The following is a 16,987-nucleotide window of genomic DNA, read 5'->3' as shown; positions in this document are numbered from 1 at the left end:
TGCTTGCTGACAGAGTGGAGCCTGTGGCTGGCAGGGTCATAATCTAACAGACAAAACGTAGTGGAAATACACAAAGTCACAGTCCTCCTGTCTCAGCCCAGACACTGTGCAGGCAAGAAAAGAGAGACTCGCCCCTGTATCCCTCCCCGCCTCCCCTGCTCTGGCCTAAGATGATGCTGACTCCACCCAGCAGGCACCTGACCCTCCCCGAGGAGCTGGGAGGGACTGAAGCACAGTGCACGGCCCTGGTGGGGGTGGAGGTTAAGGAAGCAAACAACATTTAAGATGCTCAGTTTGCAGAGCATTCAGGCTTGGGAAGGAGGGCTCTGAGATACCCAGTTAAGCTCCACTTTCAAAAACTCCGACAGCTCTGAGGAGGACTAAGAAAGAGCAGAGCAAGGAAGAAAACAATTAAGTGGTAAAACCATCAGGAGTGAAGGTAAAAGGTGATACTTTGCTGTGCTTTTGCAAATCTCAACTGGTACATCCAGATTCCCTTAAAGGAAGATTATTTCTCAGCAAGGCCCAAGGAAGATGCTGGAAAAGACTCTGTCACCCATGACCTGGCTCTGCATTCTCATTGTGGCCTTTGCCAGTCACCCAGTGTGGCTGAAGCAGACTCGTATACATCAGCTTCCCATAAAGCTTGATCTGGATTCCTGCTGTGAGGATGTGAAGGGTCTCAAGGCCCAAATAGTCAACCTAAGCAGGCTGCTGAGCAACGTGTGCCTGAGGAAGGAGAGCGACTGGGCCCGAGTTGCCACGCAGGTGAAGGAACTGGAGAACAGTAAGAAGCACATAGAGTCGTGGCTCACAGATGCCGAGACCAACTACTCCAAAATGAAGATGCAGATGGACAGCATACAACTGCAGGCAGCAGAGACTGTCACTCAGACTGCAGCAGGTAAGGAGAATGTGTCCACCTTCCCCCATACAGGCGAGTGTCTCCCCCATCTATAACATTGCTTCTAAATGACTACGGGGTTATCTTTTGGGGTCTACTTTCCTGGGTATGAGCCATTGGCTCTATTTTCCATCTGATAAAGGCTTCAGGAAAACTTCTTTTGATTTCCAAATTTCTGTAAATTTACCCTGTACCTCCCCAGTTCTCTTTTACTCATACAAGGCTTCAATATAAAGAATGTGCGAATTACTGTCTTGGAGCAAGGAAGATTACATGGTTTACTCCATATCACAGAGCAAGTCTTAGAACAGAGTTCAAGTTTTCCTGGGTTGGTCTAGACTTGCTGTGTCCTGACCAAGAGCTGTCAGGCTGAACCTTTGATCACGAGGAAGGAGAAACAAACACCCAATGTTAAGATCTGTTGCTCTGGGAGCAAAGTTTTGTCAAAATGCTTCTCTGGTGCCCCTACAATTTAGTGGGGACGAGCATTACTGGAGTTTTGTGTCGACTCTGAAATTCTGACTCTTCTTACTGGCACAAAATTAAGTGTTAGACACTGCCCACAGCCATCTGAAGAATCCCTTTGTGTTCAGGAAATGACAGGCTCTTCAAGGCTCCTCAGTTTTAGGCTTTCTATTTTTCTTCAGGGTCTCAGATAAAATTCTCAAATAATACAGGAAATACAAAAATGCTATGTTGAAATTTGGGATTTCAAAGGTCAAAAATAAGATATATTTTTAAATATTTGCTTTTGCAAAATAACTTTCAGTTTCTGGCTCACTTGGCTCAGACAGGTTCAGAGGTGAATTTATTGTGTAGAGATTAATTTAGCTTTCTGAAAGTATCAGGAAATGATTAGGTGTAAGACATATTCTATACATAGGTCATCTCTTGCTGATAGAAATATCGTTAGTCACATTAAAACCAAACTGTGAACAAAGAAATGCTTAGCTTCTTGGAAAAGAGGATGGCTCTAACGAGCAGGTTCTGTTTATCCTCAGTTCAGACGAAGAAAAAATTTTAACATGAAATAAGCTTGAAAATTCTGTTATATAAACCAAATGTATAGACCATTTTCTTAGCATTTACTTCCTGACTCTCAGTTAAGATTAGAAAGGTATTCTTAGGCCATTTTCCAGAGAAATGAGTCCTGATTGGGCCTGGGAGATGAGACTAGATATGCAGCAGATCAGGCCAGAGAGAGGAACTGCCAGGCCACTTCCTGCTCCTCCCAACAGGTGATTTTCCCACCACCCAGGGGGAGTTTCTTGGGGGACCAAAGGCAGCTCCCCAGCCTGCCTCTTACTCTTTTGCTCGGGGGGGTCATTCCTTATTCTTCTGCATTACCAGCTGCTGGCCGCCTTTATACTCTGTAAGGAGGTGCCCTTGGAAAAGCAGTGAGTTGAGATGCTTTCATCAGTAACAGGAAATGAAGAACTCTGAGGAAAAAGGCACATGCACACCATTCCCCTGGCCCAGTGTGCTCTGCAAGGGAGCCAGGCAGCCTCCGACAACTCCTGGGGCAGGAGGCATCCAGTTGCCATCATTGTGCTCTTCTCCCAGAGCTGTCAGGAGTGGCACCAAGACAAAGATCCCAAGACAGACACAGGAAGTGTCTCTTGGACAATACGACTTTCCATGCTCCGGATCCTATCAGGGAAGGCTGGCTCTCTCACAGAGCTCTTTGACATTCAGAATAGGGATACAAAATCCATCAGAAAGCAGATGCCCAATGGGCAGCCAAGGAAGCATTTACATCAACCCCAGAGTGAAAATCAGCCCATCCAATGCGCTCATTTTCTTGTTTTAATAACACTGTCAGGGCAAGACTTCAAAGGATTCTTCAGGGTGTTTTCATTTCATTCTGGCATTGTTAGATGAAGCGGGGGAAAGATAAGATTGTAAATCTAACTCCCTTAATTAGGGGTTTGGTTGGCAGTGGCCATTACTGTCCAAACAACAATAACAACAAAAACCAACCAACTAACCAACAAACCAATAACCAACCAACCAACCAACCAGCATCAAAACCTGACCTTGTGAAATGCTCATGACTTTTGTGGTAACAGACGAGCTAACAAATCTGAATCTATTAAACAGGAGCATCAGTTGCAATAAATGTCAGAATCCATGGTCTTCAGAGATTGTAACATTTGTAGAATACATGGCTCGGGATAACAGGATAATCCATTTCATAGTTAGCCTGCAACTGCCTGTTTGATTGTTCTGTTGATTCCATCCAGGTGAAGGGCTTCCCCACCCTCCTGCCCTACCAGTCTTAAGGGCATAAAACACCTTTTTTGCTCTCTCTATCCACACCTCTTCTGAATCCAGACACTGCCCAGCAGTTATGAGCAATGTCAATTCCGTAGTTGAAATGAAGTCTTGGTTTTGACATATTCAATTTAGATACAGCAGGAACATCTTGCCTGCCCTCGAGCCCTGAATCTGGATGCTAACCCTGTGGTTTGCTCCTTTTTCAGATGCCATCTATGACTGCTCTTCCCTCTATCAGAACAACTACCACACATCTGGAGTGTATAAGCTTCCTCCAGATGATTTCCTGGGCAGCCCTGAGCTGGAGGTGAGGTCCAAGAAGCACACAGTTGATGTTCTACCCCTTGTCCTGCACCACCCTCAAAGAGATGGAGATAAAAGGGATTATTTCTAGTCTAATGAAAGGGAAATGCAAAACAGAGATGCAAACATGCCAAATACCAGAGATACTAAACACTCAATTTATGGGCCAAAAAGCCCCCAAAACACCCAGGCATCTATTTTGCCTCTTTTAATCAGTATCAACTAAAAACAAGACCCTCTAACATACATTAGATTATTCTTATTTCCACCACTGTGTGCTAATTTAGATCTCTTGTCATGTCCTAGTGTAGTTATTTTTGTGGGGAGAAGAAAAGACAGAATATGAAGGGGGCATATCAGAAGCACCTGAGTCTCTCCCTTTGAGCTATATGTGCTCCCCACATCCCCAATTCTGATAATTCTTCCCCAGTAAATCACTACCTTGCCCCTGCTCACCAACACCAGGTTAGAGCCATGCTACCAGTGAGCCAGCGTGACTATGGAAGTGCATGCACCCACTGACTGTGAGGCTGGGAAAAGATTGTGACTCCTGCCCACACACTCCTGCCACCTGCTTCTGCTAGGCCCTGACCAGAGCAATTCTCTGTGCTAGGTGTTCTGTGACATGGAGACTTCAGGCGGTGGCTGGACCATCATTCAAAGACGAAAGAATGGCCTTGTCTCCTTCCGACGGGACTGGAACCAGTACAAGCAGGGCTTTGGTCGCATCCGTGGGGACTTCTGGCTGGGGAATGAACACATCCACAGGCTCTCCAGGCGGCCAACTCGACTACGCGTGGAAATGGAGGTGAACGTTGGGCCTGGTGCCCTGGGACTGGACCAGGGCCACCACACATGACTGTGTACCATGCTAGAGGCATCATTCCTAGTCTTATTCACTAAGATGTGAATATTTGCTATGATGGTTTTCCTGCAGGTTGCAGGACAGTTGAGGAAGAATGGTTTTTTCCCTGTTTTGCACAAAAGGGGGCTACAGATAGTGTGAGGAGGTGGCCAGCCCAGCCCAGAGCAGAGCAAGTCCGACAGGCAGCTCAGCTGAAACACTGATCTGGCCTGGGAATAAGGTTCTTTATGTGCAAATCTTACCAGTACTTGTTAGTGCCCCTTCTCAAAGGTCTTGAAGTGCTTTATATTCTCATATCACTTTTTAAAAAACATATCTGAGTGAGATAGAGTGAAATTGTAAATCTATAGCTTACAGCCGGGAAAGTGAGGGAGTACAGAAAGAGCCACTAATCACAGTCACATGATAAATCGAGAGAAAGTCTGATCTAGGACTCGTGCTTTCTGATTTCCAGGTTGGTATGGAACAGAGGTAAACTAGATCCGAACTACATAAAAAGATGCCTGGCTATGGGCCTGCAGCGGGAGAAGAGCTACAGGGCTGGGTCTTCTCTGTGAGATGAAACAAAGCCCTGGGCAGTTTTTCTAAGGCTCTGACTCTTCCTGACAGGACTGGGAGGGCAATGTGCACTATGCTGAGTACAGCCACTTTGTTCTGGGTGATGAACTGAGCAGCTACCGCCTCTTCCTGGGAAACTACAGTGGCAATGTGGAGAATGATGCCCTCGTCTATCATAACAACACGGCTTTCAGCACCAAGGACAAGGACAATGACAACTGCTTGGAAAATTGTGCAGAGCTCCTTAAAGGTAAGATGGGTGCGTGTGGAGGTGGGGGTGGGGAGTGGGGATTAGGTATAAGCCTGTAATGCCACTTAAGAAGAGAGAATGAATTTAGAGCTATACTATGGGAGTTCTGGCTTCTGTTTTTGTTTGTTTGTTGTTGTTTTTTCTTTTTTATATGAGCTCTGACAGCTGACCTTCAAATCCCTGATATCTGGGCTACCATCTGTTTTCCAAGGCTGGGGGTGGGGGTGCATACTCAATTACCGGCACTGATCTGTTTCTTGTGTCAGGTGGATACTGGTACAAATGCTGCGCAGACTCGAACCTAAATGGGATGTACCACCACCTCGGAAAACACAAAAAGCACCTGGATGGCATCTTCTGGAACGGCTGGCATGGGTCTAGCAACTCCCTCAAACGAGTGGAGATGAAAATCCGCCCAGAAGACTTCAAGCCCTAAAAAGAGATCTGCTGTGGAACAGGGATGCAGAAATAGAGACAAACGGAGGTTGGGCAAGGGCAGAGAAGGGGAGGAAGAGAGGATAGAAACAGTAGGGATTGAAAACATCCTATAATCTCCAATGATAGAATGCATCCCTGAGGAGGACAACAAAAGATGTTCAAGTTAGTGGGGTGAGGCATTTAATCATAATGGGTCCTGAGAGACACTTCTCAGGGGCCTGCACTGGGTGGGCTCTGCCTGTGATCCCTGACACAGCAGCAGCCTTTCTTTTTCACATTATTTTTCATTGAAAAAAAAATTGTGTGAGGTCATTTATTCCATTTTTCACTAAGGCCTAGATTATGTGAGGGCAGAAAACCAATCATTTTCCTTAAAAGAACTACATTACCTTTGATTCTCAAGGGAGAGGTCTTGGGTGTTAGGAAAAGGTGTAAAAGAGAAGGAGGAGGCAGTTTCCATTTTTAAGTTTAACGAAACATCCTTCAGTCTACACACTTTGTTTTTAAAATGCAAAAACTGTTCTGCTACAGCTGAGCTGGCAAAGGTTGGTGCTGCTTGGAGGAGGCTCTCAGGACCCAGGCCTCACAGTCGGCCTTCCTTAGGGCAGGGCCCTCCAGAGAATGAAGCAGTGTCAGAGGAGCACCCATGGGGTGGGGAGAAAGCTCCCATGAAGCTTGCACAAAACCACCTGAAAATATTCATGATTACTAGAGACCAATTTATTTTTATTTACTTATTTTAAGAAAGGAGCTCAAAGAGCTTCATTGTATACCTTGTCTATTAAAAACATCTAAAAAATGAAGGTAGATGGTGCTATAGTTAATAATTCATGCTGTATATAAGCATCTTGCTTCATAAAAATAAAATGTTCCAGTTTGTGTTTTAAACATTTAAAGTTTCTTTTCCTTTTGCAATAAACTCTTTTTAAATTTGTTGGTTTCTCTTTAGTTCTTACCCTTACCACTTAGAGGATGGCAGAGTTTAAGTAAAAAAATCAGAATGAGCCATAAGAAAGAGACTTGTGAGTTTATTTCAGTGTTCAGGGAAACCAAAGGAGAAACAGGAACCCAAAAAAGAAACGGTGAGGGACAACAAGGGCAGGAGACACTGATAAGAGAACAGATCCTGGCCTACTTAATTATCCCCACAATGCCACTGTCACAGTTGCATCTTGTGGTTTCAAAGTACTTTGCAAACAAACACTCCTACTTCCTACTTGAGCAAACTACAACAAACGGAGAAGAAAAATATCTTTGATCATAACTGGTGTCAAAGTTTTGACCGTTAAGAAGTCAGTTTTCCCTGCCTAAAAGTACAGTCCGCTGGGGAAATCAGTGTATGATAAGCCTTTATTCTTACTTAATATTTTCTCTTGTAGCTACAGTCTTTTGATTCTTAAGAACCTAAAGTCATAAAAATTGACACTTGAGAATAAGCAAAATGAGCAGAGACGACCTGGAAGAGGACCTCCCGTGGGACAGACAAACAGAAATTCGTAAGGGAGGCATGAGAGTGTGAGATGCTCAGCAGCCAGCACACAGAGCTAGGAAAGAGAGTAAAAACATTAGAAGACCAAAAAAGAAGAGGAAGAGGTGCCTGCCATGTTTCTTTGGTGGTGTGCCCATTCTTGCAAGATCATGAATAAATTCTTTTCTTCACAAACGGGTGAGCATTTATTCCTTTTTAGATATAGTGCTTGTTTCTCACAACTTGGGGGCTTGTCTGGGATCCAAAGCATTGAGGGGAACCCCCAGAATGGAAGAAGGGAAGGCACACCCCACCGTTTGAGCAGTCTTAGGCTCCATCATTGGGGGCGCCCCTCTGACTGCTGGTGAGACCCATGATCAGATGCTTAGGTATGACAATTGTGGACAAGAAAAGGGGAAGGAAAAATGTGCCTCACAGCAACCAGGTAACTATGCATAGACCAAGGCATTGTGGTTTGCTGGCCCAGACTCTGCCTGTTAAATTTGCTGTCCATCAGCACCAACCTGTCAGTTGGGTCCTAATCAAGTTGTGGAAGGAGTCCAAACTTTAACCAACCCGGGAAGGACCCTATCAAGTCTTGCTAACAAGTGAAACAGTAGCCCAAACAGCAGAAAAAGGGCAGACTCATTACACCTGAGTAAAAGGACCAGTACCTGAAACAGACGATAAGTACCTGGCAACTCCTCCCGAGTCCTGGAAAGTAAATCCCACCTTGGATCCCCTAAAGATCACTCTAAAAAGACAGCAATTGAAAAAGCATATTGGGAAGAAAGAAGGGGTGGATCAAATCCTGTGTTTTTCCATAGTGCCTTACATTCAGCCTAAACATGAAATTAATTATATTAATTATAATGTTCCATGTTCAAAATGTAACAAGTTCCATCAAACTGGTTGTAAATGTAATCAAGGGCTTGGAGTCCCAAACCATGCAGTTTGATGCTTGTCAAGTAATTAACTGTGGGGACTTAGAACATCAGCAACGGCTGAGGGAGGAAAATAAATATCTACGTGTGCAAACTTTTCAGTTAAAAAGCCAAACTGTTGGAGGGGCGAACTTTTCAGGGTGTAACGTATAAATCAGCTAACCCTTGTTACTCCTGGAACACTGTTTGGTGGACAACAAAATATAAGGGATGGGTTGCACCCATGTTGGAAGGAAAACCATTAGGGGAAACTTGGCTGGAGTCCAACCCTCTAGTTCAAAATGACCCCAAGGTCATTAGAGTACTTGAGGCCAGAGACTTAAAGCAGACCATAGAAATAGAGACAGGTTACAGAGATTAAAATGCCTGGATAGAATGGGTCAAATATACCATCCAGAGTCTAAACAAAAGTGACTGTTACACTTGTGCAACAGGTAGACCCACTGCTTAGATTATGCCCTTCCCATTGGGTATGGAAAAGCAGGAAAAGGAGTTTAAGTGTATGATACTCCTCTTTTAAAATGCTACTCCTGGTGAAAGTTGTAGTACATTGTCCTCCCTTTTCCCTCCAGTCTGGAAGGAAAGTGTCAAGGCCACACCAGCTTCTCACCTTGGTTCTGGAAACCACTCCACCTGTCTCTCCAAATAGGAAGAAGGGGTCCAGGATCTTGGAACCATGGCCTTGTGTACACGAGTGTGGAACATGAGTAAGGATACTACTGGCAACTTCTCCAGAGTAGCTATACCCCGAGCAGACCTCTGGCGATACTGTGGGAAGGGTGTCCTCCAGCCAACACTACCTGAAAAGTGGGGAGGAACCTGTGCTCTGGTTCAGTTGGCTATCCCGTTCACCATGGCATTTGAAAGTAAAGAAAAAGTACCAACCCAAGACAAAAGAGATAAAAGAAACGTACAAAATGCACCCGGTTCCTTTAATAAACAAATCTATTTAAACAGTATAGGGGTTCCCCGGGAAGTTCTAGATGAGTTTAAAGCTAAAAATCAAGTGGCTGCAGGATTTAAATTGTTCTTATTCTGGTGGGTCACCATCAGTAAAAATGTGGATTGCATAATCAGCAAAAATTTATCAACTATACCAGGGATGCCACTAAGGGAATAGCAGGACAGTTAGATGCCACTAGCTGAATGACATGGGAAAACAGAATGGCCTTAGACATGATGCTAGCTAAACAGGGAGGTGTCTGTGTTATAATTGGGGGAAGCTGTTGCATGTCCATTCCCAATAAAATGGCACCTGACAAAACTAGGACCTTCTATGGCAGGTTTTTGGGGAACAACTTAACCAGGTAAAGAATATTTCATTTGCCTCTATTCCTAATTTGCTGATAGTTTTTTTTAATTCAGTTTTATTGAGATATATTCACATACCATACAATCATCCATGGTGACTAATCAACTGTTCACAGTATCATCATATAGTTGTGCATTCATCACCTCAATCTATTTTTGAACATTTTTCTTATATCAGAAAGAATCAGAATAAGAATAAAAAATAAAAGTAAAAAAGAACACCCAAACCATCCCCCCCATCCCACCCTATTTTTCATTTAGTTTTTGTCCCCATTCTTCTACTCATCCTTACATATCCTGGATAAAGGGAGTGTGATCAGCAAGGTTTTCACAATCACACTGTCACCCCTTGTAAGCTACATTGTTATACAGTCGTCTTCAAGAGTCAAGTCTACTGGGTTGGAGTTTGAAAGTTTCAGGTATTTACTTCTAGCTATTCCAATAAATTAAAAGCTAAAAAGTGTCATCTATATAGTGCATAAGAATGTCCACCAGAGTGACCTCTCGACTCCATTTGAAATCTCTCAGCCACTGAAGCTTTATTTTGTTTCATTTCTCATCCCCCTTTTGGTCAAGAAAATGTTCCCAATCCCACGATGCAGGGTCCAGATTCATCACAGGGAATCATGTCCTGCGTTGCCAGGGAGATTTACACCCCTGGGAGTCAGGTCCCACGTAGCGGGGAGGGCAGTGAGATCGACTACAAGGGTGGCTTAGAGAGAGAGAGAGAGGGCCACATCTGAGCAACAAAGAGGCACTCACGGGGAGACTCTTAGGCACAATTATAAGCAAGTTTAGCCTCTCCTTTACAGTAAGAAGTTTCATAGGGCAAGTCCCAAGATAGAGGGCTCAGCACATCAAGCCGTCAGTCCCTAGTGTTTGTGAGAACATCAGCAGCAATCCAGGTGAGGAAGTCCAACACTGCCGCATCCTCCCCCAGCTCCTCAGGGGGGACCCGAGATGAGTTTAAAGCTAAAAATCAAGTGGCTGCAGGATTTAAATTGTTCTTATTCTGGTGGGTCACCATCAGTAAAAATGTGGATTGCATGATCAGCAAAAATTTATCAACTATATTTTTATTTTTATTCTCCACCCAAATCTTTGGGACGTGTTGCTATTTCACTCTAACCTATATGGACCTACCATATCTCACTTTGCTAATAGTTTTTTTTTTTTTTTAATCACAAATAGGTGTTAAAACTTTCATGTTCTCTTTCTGCATCAATTGAGAAAATTAAATGTTTATTGCTCTGTACTCTCTCAAAGTGGGTTTGCATGGATTGATTTCGGATGCTGAACCTCCCTTGCATTCCTGGGAGAACCCCTAGACCTGTTTGAGCCCCAACAGGAAACAGTCACATGTACACTAGGTTCATAGATGGCTGCTTTGTGAGTGAGCGGGCCGGACACAGGGAACGTCAGGGGACGTGGTGGCCCGGGGTTGGCGCCAGCCGTCTCCACATGCAACGCGTGATGGGAGGGAGAAGTTTCTGGAAGCTGAAGGAGAGAGTTGGGGAGAGGAGCACGGCCCTCCCAAGGAAGCCTGGAAGCCAGCCAGTATTAGCAGACAATATGCCCACTTAGAAAATCCAAAGAACTGACTGGAAGAAAACATTATAAACACACTGATTCTCCCCAAATGAACGTGTAAATTCAATGCAGTCCTAGTCAGAGTTCCTGTTTGACTTTCTGAGGAAATTGATAACCATGTACTCTAAAGTTTAAGTGGGAGAAAGGTCAAGGTAGCTAAGACAGACTCGGAAAAGAAGAGTAAAGCCGGGAGGGAATTTTACTAAAGCCGGGAGGGAAGACATAAAAGTCCCCAAAACGGGAAGCCTGGCAATGGGAAAGTGAGGAAAACCTGGGTCAGCAGTGTGTGTGTGTGTGTGTGTGTGTGTGTGTGTGTGTGTGTGTGTGTGTCGCCCTGTCGGGCACTTCCTCCCCGGAGCTGAGCTGAGGTTTGCAGAATCCAGACCCCTGTTTGCTGGGGAGGAGGCGAGAGCTGCGGGCGCGGGGCCTGGAGGCGCCGCGATGGGGGACCGCAGGGGCGGGTGTCCCCGTCACAGCCCTGCAGGGCCTCGGGGGCCCGGTTCAGTGAGAAGGTCTTTCCAGCACCAAGAGGTCGTTTCTCCGTTTGTTCCTCCAGGACCCTCGGTTTGGTGGGGGAGGTGGGACAGGCCTTCGAGGGTCAGACAGGGTTAGGCTTAGCCCCCGGCCACCAGGAGGGCAGAGGGCAGCAGGGCTCCGGTGAGCCCCCCTGGGCAGCGGGGCATGGTGAGCAAGGGGCCTCCTGTGGGTCTGGGGGTGGAGGAGGAGGTCAGGGGGACCGCAGACCCCGCGGCGGAGGGGCAGGGGAAGGGAGGATGTCCGGGGTTCCGGCGAGCATTGCACCATCCCCCAAAACCCGCTGCCACAGCGAGCTTTGCAGGACGTCCCCGCTTTCCCAGGAGGCCGGCGATAGATGCACAGGTTCCTGTCCTGTCCCGAGAGGAAACGAGCCCACCCGCCCCACTGCGGTTTCAGAGGCACGTGACCCTCCCGCTAAAAACACGCGGGCACCGAGGGGCGGGCACGGAGGGGAGGCCCGGGTGCTGCACCGCGTGGGCTGGGCCCGGCCCCGCTTCCCTGGGGGAACTAAAGTTCACGCAAAGGTTGGGGGTCAGAGGCCAAGGCCCACCAGAATCTGGGAGTCCGGGGCTCCCTAACCTGCCATGCTGCCTCAGTTTACCCAGCTCTACAGTGCGGAGGGATAGAGGCACTTGGGTGCTGTGGGGGCAGCTGAGGGCTGTGGAGTTCTCAGGGTGAGGGGTAGGCGAGAAGCCTCAGTGGGGTGCCCCGGCAGGCTCATCTATCCGGGAACTCCACCCCGGGGGGGGGGGTAAATGGGGGAGTCCCCAAATGGTTTGTCAGGTTAAGCTCCGGTGTTGAGCAGGTGTGCCTCCCCGGGCCGGACCCCATCTGGCCGCCTGCAGAGGACGGGGAGGGCGCTGGGAAGGAGCGAGGGTCCCCAGGAGGGGCGGTGGTGTGCGGGGCCTCTGCTCGCTCCGACCCGCCGCGGGTCAGGGGCCGGGGGTGGGAGCCCAGTGAGTCCCTGGGGAGCCTGCAGATAAGCAGACGAGCGGACCTTGCTTCAGAGGGGCGCCGGGGTTCCAGGGTCCCATGACCCCCCAGGAATGCAGGAACACCAAGTGGGGGTGACGGGACGCCTCCAAACATTCCCACAGCGCCTCCCTGTAGACCCCTCTCGGGAGATCCCTGAGGCTGTCCTCCCAGAGGCAGGGAGGAGTGAAGCCCCTCTTCCCCCAGGGCCCGCCCCATCCTCCAGGCCCCGCCCATGTCTCCCAGGCCACGCCCCTGTGTCCCACCCCCGCCCCTCCCCAGGCCCACCCCATCCTCCAGGCCCCGCCCATGTCCCCGAGGCCCTGCACCCTCCCCAGGCCCACCGCCTCCCCAGGCCCGCCCTTCCTCCAGGGCCCACCTCTCTATTTGGACCCCACTGGCTGTTCCTGGGGGAAACGCGGGACTGGTGGGCTTTAAAGGGCCGCTGAGGAAGCATGGACCAGAAAATAAGATTCTGGAAATTAAACTATGATGGAGCGCACTGTTTTCATTTTCAGTTTCTTCGTTTCCACTCCATGGGGCGGGACCCAGCCGGGCTCAGAGGCAGGGGAGCCTGGAATCCCCTTTGGGAGCAGGGTGCGCCATTGTTGGGGGCCCTTGGTTTGCACAGCTAGGAGGACTGTACGACTTACTGTCCAAACCAGGACACCTTAGAGAGAGAAATAATTCCCCCAGGACAGCAGGGATGGCCACGAGGTCTAGCCGACCTCTGAGGAGGCAAAGCCAGCCTGGGCGGTGGGCTGGAGGAGCGCCGGCAAAGCCTCTAGATTTGCTGCCGCGTAACGAGCCACCCTAACTGCCTGCCCTAAGCAGCAGCGGTCCTTTATTCTGCTCGCGTCTGCAACGTGGGCAGGGCTGGGTGGGGACAGTTCGTCTCCGCTCCCTGTAGCGTGGGCCAGGGGCTTGCTGGGGGCTGAGGGGGCCTTCGTCTCCTGGGGCTGCTGTGACAAATCCCGCAAACCCGGTGCCCTAAAGCCACGGGGGTTTATTGTCTCCTGGTCCTGGGGGCCAGAAGTTTCAGATCCAGGCTATGGAACCTGCAGGAGAGTCCTATACAGACTTTCAGAAAAGAAAAGAGAACACAAAAAGAGAGTAATATTCTTACAATGAGAGCACACTAGAGGAAATTCCCACAAAATCTTTTGTAGTAGTCACTGATTGCTGCATAACAAATCACACTAAAACTTACTGGTTTAAAACAACATCATCGGGTTATTGTCGTTCATGGTTGTGGGTCAGTCAGCTCCTAGGAGTGGCTCAGTCCGGGGCCCCAGCGTGGGGGAGAGGAGTTTCAGCCTTGGCTGTGGCTCAAGGGGGCTGACTCCACGGCCGGCAGGTGGGTGCTGGAAAGTTGGCTCCTCGACCTTTCTGAGGGGTCCACGAGCATCCCTGTGGCATGGAGTCTGGTGTGCCCAGAGCGAGTGAGCCAAAGGCCAAGGGGAAGCGGCAATGCCTCCTGTGACCCAGCCTGCAAGTCAGCCCTGCAGTCCCCATCTCTACTGGGCACTCAGGTCAGCCCTGATTTCAAGGGTGGGGGTCATCCAGGACCCTGAACTCAGGGCCAAGGGTTAAAGGGCCACCTTGGAGGTCAGCCATCGCACAGATGGAAACAGAACCTAATCTTTCAAAGAAGCTTAAGGACATTAAGAGGAATGGTACAATATATGAAATAATCAGAATTAGAATATTCCTAAAGGAGTTGCGAGGACTTAGGAAAGAATTAGAAATAAAATGAAAAACTAATTCAGAAATTGAGATTAAATCAGAGGGAACACAAGAGCAAGTGAACGCAGTAAGTAATGTTTTTTTTTAATTCAATTTCATTGAGATTGTTCACATACCATTTAATCATCCGAAGTACACAAATGCCCACAATACCATCATACAGTTGTGCATCCATTATTCCAGAAAAGAAGAAAACAAAAAGAAATCTCCAATCCTCCCATACCCCTAACCACCCCCACTCCAGTATGATTCATAGTTTTGGTATAGTACATTTGTTACTGTTGATGAAACAATGTTAAAATACTACTAACTGTAGTACATAATTTGTAATAGGTATATTTTTCCCTATATACCCCTCTACTATTAACTTCTAGTTATAATGTCATACAGTTGTTCTAGTTCATGAAAGAGATTTCTAATATTTGTACTGTTAATCATGGACATTGTCCCCCACAAGATTCACCGTTTTATACGTTCCCATAGTTTAACCTCCAGCTTTCCTTCTGGTGACATATGTAACTCTGAGATTCCCCTTTCCACCACCTTCACACACCATTCAGCATTGTTAGTTATTCTCACAATAACGTGCTACCATCACCTGTGTCCATGTCCAAACACTTAAGCTCCATCTAGTTAAACATCCTGTTCACAATAAGTAACCGTTCCCCATTCTTTAGCCTTGTTCCATATCCTGGTAACTTATATTTCATGTCTATGAGTTTACATATTGTAATTAGTTCATATCAGTGAGACCATACAATATTTGTCTTTTTGTGTCCAACTTATTTCACTCAATATAGTGTCCTCAAGGTTTGCTCATTAACCCATTTTTTTAATTTGCTTTTTTTGTTTTTTGTTTTAAAGAACAACAAAAGGAAAGATAGAATTAAACTAAAGCACAATAAAAGAGTCAGACAACATCACCAATGCCAAGAGTTCCATACCCCTCCCTTACGTCCCCTCTTATAGGCATTTAGCTTTGGTATATTGCCTTTATTACATTAAAGGAAGCATATACAATGTTTCTGTTAATTATAGTCTCTATTTGCATTAATTGTTTTCCCCAATACCACCCCATTTTTAACACCTTGCAAGGTTGACATTCATTTGTTCTCCCTCATGTAAAAATATTTGTACATTTTATCACAATTGATGAGTGCTCTAGGTTTCACTGAGTTATACATCCAGTCTTTATCTTCCTCTTCCCTTCTGATTACCCACATGCTCCTAACCTTTCTCTTTCAACCATACTCCAGTCATCTTTGTTCAGTGTACTTACATTGCTGTGCTACCCTCACCCAAATTGTGTTCCAAACCTCCCACTCATGTCTTTTCCTATCTGTCTGTAGTGCTCCCTTTAGTATTTCCTGTAGAGCAGGCATCTTGTTCACAAATTCTGCCATTGTCTGTCAGAGAATTTTAAACTCTCCCTCATATTTGAAGGGTAATTTTGCCAGATACAGGATTCTTGGTTGGTGGTTTTTCTCTTTCAGTATCTTAAATACATCACACTCCTTCTTGCCTCCATGGTTTCTACTGAGAAATCTGCACATAGCCTTATCAAGCTTCCTTTGTATGTGATGGATAGCTTTTCTCTTGCTGCTTTCAGGATTCTGTCTTTATCTTTGATGTTTGATAATCTGATTACTAAGGTCTTGGCATAGGCCTATTTGGATCTATTCTGTTTGGTGCTGTGCTTCTTGGAGCTGTAATTTTATGTCTTTCATAAGACATGGGAATTTTCATTGGTTATTTCCTTTATATTGCTTCTGCCCCTTTACTCTTCTCCTTCTGGGACACCCATGACATGTACATTCATGCACTTCATGTTTTCATTCAATTCCCTGAGACGTTGCTCTTATTTTTCCATTCTTTTTCCTATCAGTTCTTTTGTTTGTAGGCTTTCAGTTGTCTTGTTCTCCAGTTCCTGAATGTTTTCTTCTGCCTTTTGAACTCTGCTGTTGTATGTCTCCATTGTGTTTTCATCTCTTATGTTGTGCCTTTCATTTCCATAGATTCTGTCAGTAGTTTTTTCAAACATTCAATTTCTACCTTATGTTCGCCCAGTGTTTTCTTTATATCCTTCATCTCTTTTGCCATATCCTCCCTGAACTTGCTGACTTGGTTTTTGAATTGATTTAGCATATTTCTTTGAAAATCTTTAATTGATTGTTTCATTAAGTGAAACAATATGTCAACTGTGTCTTAATTGAGGTGTAGTTTATTCCTTTGAGCCATATCTTCATTTTTCCTAGTGTAATTTGTAGTCTTCTGTTGTCTAGGCATCTGGTTTCCTTGGTTACCCCAATTAGATTTTCCCAGAACCAGAATGGGTTCAGGTCTCAGAGTGGGGCTATATTCAGTGTCAAGTTTCCCTGAGGGTGTGTCTTAGAAGATTGACAGACTTTCCTGTGAGGCTTAGTGCTGTGCTTTTCCTAACCTGCCCAGCAGTGGCGCCTGTCAGTCTGTCACTCCCAGCTTGTGTAAAGAGTGTGGCCCTTAGTTCTCAGCTTAGGTTGTTTCTTTGGTTGTTTTTTCCCCCATGCCCTGGGGTCTGAGTTCTGAGGGGAATGCCTGCACTAGAGCTAGGCCGCCTCCTTCCTCTTAGGGAAGATACACCCTAGGGAGTTATCTTCTGCATTTGAATCGCTCCTTTGTCTCTCTAACTCTGTAATTCCACCCGTCTGGGTCAGAGTGCTGCAAACTGAAAATGGCCACTCAGGTTGAAGGAGAGAAAAAGAGAAAGAAAGCTCCCTTTCAGAGCCAGTCCATGGCCCCCGGTTTTGCCGTTGGTCAGATAGACACCTGGTCCTCTGGGTTCCCT

General features: G+C 46.4%; 1 protein-coding gene across 1 annotated transcript; it reads left to right on the top strand.

Annotated features, from left to right (window-relative positions):
- Window positions 1-534: 534 nt before the first annotated feature.
- On the top strand, window positions 535-5,593 carry LOC119520917 (angiopoietin-related protein 7-like). The gene is made up of 5 exons (XM_037818773.1): window positions 535-904; window positions 3,388-3,488; window positions 4,098-4,292; window positions 4,959-5,157; window positions 5,424-5,593. Exons 1-5 carry the CDS (start codon window positions 535-537, stop codon window positions 5,591-5,593), a joined length of 1,035 nt encoding a protein of 344 aa, XP_037674701.1.
- The last annotated feature ends 11,394 nt before the right edge of the window (window positions 5,594-16,987 follow it).

This window comes from Choloepus didactylus, chromosome 2, assembly GCF_015220235.1.
Source record: "Choloepus didactylus isolate mChoDid1 chromosome 2, mChoDid1.pri, whole genome shotgun sequence".
Lineage (NCBI taxonomy): Eukaryota > Metazoa > Chordata > Mammalia > Pilosa > Megalonychidae > Choloepus > Choloepus didactylus.
Note: the sequence above shows the minus strand (reverse complement) of the source record. Positions and strands in the feature narration are given on the sequence as shown.

Bases quoted from the DNA above. Each gene is read 5' to 3' on its own strand.
- LOC119520917 (XM_037818773.1), top strand. From the start codon at position 535: ATGCTGGAAAAGACTCTGTCACCCATGACCTGGCTCTGCATTCTCATT. The intron at 905-3,387 runs GTAAGGAGAATG...CTCCTTTTTCAG, and splicing joins TGTCACTCAGACTGCAGCAG to ATGCCATCTATGACTGCTCT. The intron at 5,158-5,423 runs GTAAGATGGGTG...TTCTTGTGTCAG, and splicing joins TTGTGCAGAGCTCCTTAAAG to GTGGATACTGGTACAAATGC.